The sequence below is a fragment of the Chanos chanos genome, chromosome 9 (assembly GCF_902362185.1).
Source record: "Chanos chanos chromosome 9, fChaCha1.1, whole genome shotgun sequence".
Taxonomy (NCBI): domain Eukaryota; kingdom Metazoa; phylum Chordata; class Actinopteri; order Gonorynchiformes; family Chanidae; genus Chanos; species Chanos chanos.
This window is the reverse complement of record NC_044503.1, coordinates 10,063,777-10,068,381: the sequence shown is the minus strand read 5'-3', so window position 1 is coordinate 10,068,381 and position 4,605 is coordinate 10,063,777. Positions and strand designations below refer to the sequence as shown.

At 43.4% G+C, this 4,605-nt stretch overlaps 1 protein-coding gene across 1 annotated transcript; it reads right to left on the bottom strand.

Annotated features, from left to right (window-relative positions):
* Positions 1 to 1,050: 1,050 nt before the first annotated feature.
* Positions 1,051 to 3,285, bottom strand: LOC115821017 (leucine-rich repeat neuronal protein 1). The gene has a single exon (XM_030784760.1). It carries the CDS (start codon positions 3,283 to 3,285, stop codon positions 1,051 to 1,053), a length of 2,235 nt encoding a protein of 744 aa, XP_030640620.1.
* Positions 3,286 to 4,605: the final 1,320 nt, after the last annotated feature.

Sequence of the window (4,605 nt, the reverse complement as noted above, 5' to 3'; positions counted from 1 at the left end):
ACATCTGCCAACAACTGAGCTGATTCCTAACAACTCCTAGCATTACCGTGGTCTAAAGGAATTGAATTGTGTCCGAATAGCAATATCAACAGAAGAATTACAGAGTTTCTCCTTAATGAAAATGTCAACCACTTAACCAGGCACAACACATACTCCGAAAAATGTAATATGTACAGTGTTATGAAATTCCATGCCTGTAAAGGAACAAAGAAGGGCAGCTGATTTAAGAAATCTTCTGTAAATCTCTTTCATGACACCTCTCCCCTCAAACTCCTATCCAATAATAGAAATATTTCATTAATAATATGAAGAAAACAAAAATATATTAAATACGTCTGAAAAATAACAAGAAATTCTCTCAACAATAGACCCTCAGCTGCCATTTTATGAATAGCTTCTGTGATGCAGAATTAGTGCAAGTTACTATAAGCACAGTTTTAGATATTAATGGAACAGGTGTAATAAGACACAGACTCTGTGAGTTTTGGGATGGCAGGTTAGTACTGGTTTTCTTAAACTGCTGGTAGTAATAAAATGTACTTATGGTGAGATACAAAAGCAAAACGATTGTGAGCACAGGAACATGAGCTAGTTCTTATCTTATACCTGTATATTTAAGAAGTGCAAGAGCCTGAGGTACAAACCACCCTGTGAGCACAGAGAAAACATGCAAAGTTACATGCAAGAACGTCTACCCGGTGATCAAGATGACACCAAGCTAAATTAAGCTAAGGGTTTTTTGTTTGCCCTTACTGTGCTAGAATGCAATGTGATTTGGATGAATACCAGTAAATATGTTTGCATGCTTAATGTTAAAATGATATGGACGATGTTGAAGGGTTGAGTTTCGCCAAGTACATCAAACCTCATCCATTCAACACTCAACTAAAGCGGTGTGCTTAACGTAAAGAGGTTTACAGTCTCAAAATTCTGTGTGATTTTCATATCTGTCACAACAACATCTGAATCACTGACTTACTTGTTAACTATATACAGCAGAGTACAAACATTTCCTTCCACTGTCTCTTTAAGTCTAATTTTGATCTCACATTACCACATGTATGTCTTTGAGGTGTCAATCTGTGAGTTCTGTGGGTCGACTGAGCCCTCTTTCTCTTTCTCTGTCTCATTTTCCCAAAGATTTATGAGAGGAGGGTAGAACTCGTTCAAAGGAATGGTGGTGGCATGCTGCATATATTTCTTCAGAGAGTGATGACAGGACTTCTGCTTCATGCGCCGGCCCATATAGACAACTAGCAGGGCCATGATGCAGATGGCAAACATGGAGCCCATTACTGCTGCCAAGGCAACGTTAGCAGGCTGGGCCACCATCTCCACAGCAAAACTGGCCTCCTTGGTAGTCACATTGATACAGGAGTGCTGAGTCTGTTGCTCTGTGGCTGCCATGGTGAGACAGACACGATACTCTGTTGAGGGCAGAAGGTGGGTGAGGTTGTACTCTTGAACGTCTACAGGAACCATAGCTGTATAACTGATTTGTGGATTGTCAATCTTCATAGTGGCACTAACCCACTTTGGCTGCGGTGCCTCGTGGTTTGGCATGGGCTGAGATGGGTAAAGCTTCCACTCTAATACCACAGACTGGGCATGGATGATCTTAGCCAGGACCACCAGAGCTCCAGTGGTGTTCACAACTCCTCGTTCACCTACACTCGGATGGTCACCGTGCCAGTCACCCCTGTCAACATGCACTGAGACACTCCGTGTGTCTGCACCCTCTGCATTCCATGCTACGCACGTATAGAGACCAGCGTCTTCCAGTTCCACATGTAAGATCTCAAGAGCTCCTTGATCCTGCAACCGGTGCTTCTTGCTGCCACTGTCTTCGGTCAGGACTGATGAGACAGTCTCTGAGGTGACTTTGTCACCTGTGGGGGTTACCCAGTAGAACTGAGGGGCAGGGTCAGCCACAGCCCAACAGTTAAGAGTCAGAGGCTGTCCTGCAGTTACATTGAGTTGAGGAGGGAAGGCATGAAGGGAAATGTGAGGCAGACAGGTGTTGCTGACAACATTCCAGCTGGTTGACACCACTTCCTGGAGTGCACGGCCAACAAGATGTGGTGGAGAGGCACAGAGGGTGATTTGAGATTCCAGTAGCTTGAGAGTTGACTGGTTTCCAAAGACTGTCCCCCAATTTGAGAGGCAATCACACCTGATTGGGTTGCTGTGGAGACTGATTTCATCCAAGCTGGGGAAGGAGGATAAAATCTCATGAGGCAAGAGACTGAGGTCATTATTATGAACCAATAAAGTGCGCAAACCACCCATGTCTATGAAAGCAGCACGGTCAATATAAGATAGATGTGGATTGTTATAAAGCTCCAGTTTTGCCATCTCTGGGAGGTTGGAGAATGCACCCCTCTCGACAGCTAGTAATTCCTCCATGTTGTTCAAACTCAGTTCCTCCAGATGTGGGAAATCGTGGAAGTCACCCTCTTGTACACGGACAATGGGATTCTTGTTAAGGTCCAGGAACTTGAGGTTTGGTAACACACGGAGAGCATTTTTGGGCACCACTGTAAGCTTGTTATCATAGAAGGAGAGACTCTCAAGGTACTCAAGACCCTGGAATGCCCCTGGAGGTACTTCCCTGAGCCCCATGCCAGCTAGCACAAGACTATGCAGTTTGGAAAGGGGGTGGAAGTTCCTGTCCTGCAAGCCCAGAATAGGATTCTCCCCTATCATAAGGATCTCCAAATTGGGAAGGGATTCAAACCAATGACTATCTATGGCAACCAGTTTGTTTGAGTTGAGGTGAAGCCTAAGCAGGTTTCCTAGGCCTGAGAAAGCCTTCGGACCAATGGATGAAATCTGGTTATGGTTAATGTAGAGTTCCTCCAAATGGACCAAATCCTTCAAGCAGAAATCTGGTAATTCTTTCAACTGATTCTCCTCCAAGAAGAGAGTCACGAGATGGGTTAGATTGGTCAGCCCCGTGTCTTGAATCTGTTTGAAGTGGTTTTGTGAGAGGTCCAGCTCAGTTAGGTTTACGAGATTGTGAAGTTCCATCGTCACAGATGAAATGTTGTTACTCTGAAGGAGTAACACCTGAGTATCACCTGAAATGTTCCAAGGAATGCCATTCAGGTGCAGCTCATTACAGTCCACTGTCTTGGCCTCATGGTAAACAGATTGTGGAGTGTACCATGGGCGGGTTTCACAGACACACTGGGCGGGGCAAAAGGGACTCACCAGGGGGCAGAGACACATGATCAGAATGAGACAGGTGGTGAGGAATGAAGCACAAATCCCAGTTTTCTCCATGGTGCAAATCTGTGAAATATTCTGTTAGAACATTAGACAAGTCTGTGGTTGACAGCTGAAAGACTGCTTGCTTTGATGCTGCAGTAGCTTAGCTGTTATCCAGCCCTAAAAAAGAAAAAAAGATTTAACTTCAGTAAACACAGAAAAATACAGTTTCATGTTTTATACTTTATAGGTAACTTGTATTAAACTGTTACAAACCCCATCCCCTAGAACTGAAGGGGAAAGGTTACATTTCTACCTCAATTCTTTCCAGTAATTGATTATTCAGCCATTTTTGACTCCGGACAAAGCAAGCAAAGATATTGTCATTGGCGTATTCTCCAAACCGAAGCATTTTTCATGAAGGCAGATCAGCAGTCAGATTTCAGTGGACACATGACAGCAGAAACACATCAAAGAAACCATATGCACAGTTGCCTATTTCAATACTCTTGTGACATGCAAGCGAACCGATTGAATTGCATGATCTTGTAACCACTGTGTCTTACAACCCTCCGGAGGGTTGTAACCATAAAGGATGAAAAGCGTTGTGAGGACGAAAGCAGTTGAAATGATTCACGGGCCTTATTGCACTGTAAATCTTCCCATGTAAGTAGACAAAAAGTGGTAGGGCAGGCTGGAGGCATTGCAAAGCCCTGCAGCATATGTTTCAGTTGAGAATGTTTCAGATGCTTAACATTTGTTCGGCTCTATTTGACAAAGACTATATTTTTTCCAACGCACGGACAACTTAGAGCAACAAAGCAGTTGCTCTAATAATAAATTCGATGCACAATGCTGCCAAAAAAAAACCACACACAACATTGTGCCTTTTAAAATAAAATAGAGCGTGGGTGTCTTTTCAAATTATGAGTTAATACATGAATGTTTCGCGGACTTTCTTTTCATCTCCTGCTATGCTGAGACATGTAGCGCATCATTCTCCCCTTAGCAATTGCCACCTTCTGCTAATGAGGCGAGTTTAACTGGCAGGATGTGAGGAGACAGTGGGAGGTTGGTAGTGGTTAATAGGCATTGCTCCAAGATGAATCACAGAGAGTCCAAACAACAGTTTGTCCATTAAGCAAAGAAGTGTTCATTATTGCCCTTGTCCTTGCTCATTTTCCCTTTATAAAGCATAAGGTTTTGCTGTGACTGTTGGTGGGTGTCACTTCACCCAGTTTATCACTAAACCGGTGCACACCAATGAACAACAACACATTCAAATTTATATGCCAGAGCAAAACAGATGGAAGCAGAAACATGTATGGTGACTTGTTATGACCCTGTTTCAATTACACCACAAGTAAAGAAGCTTTTACTTTTGGCAAAGTGCCT

Excerpts from the sequence above, each read along its gene's own strand:
- LOC115821017 (XM_030784760.1), bottom strand. The coding sequence starts at position 3,285 with ATGGAGAAAACTGGGATTTGTGCTTCATTCCTCACCACCTGTCTCATT.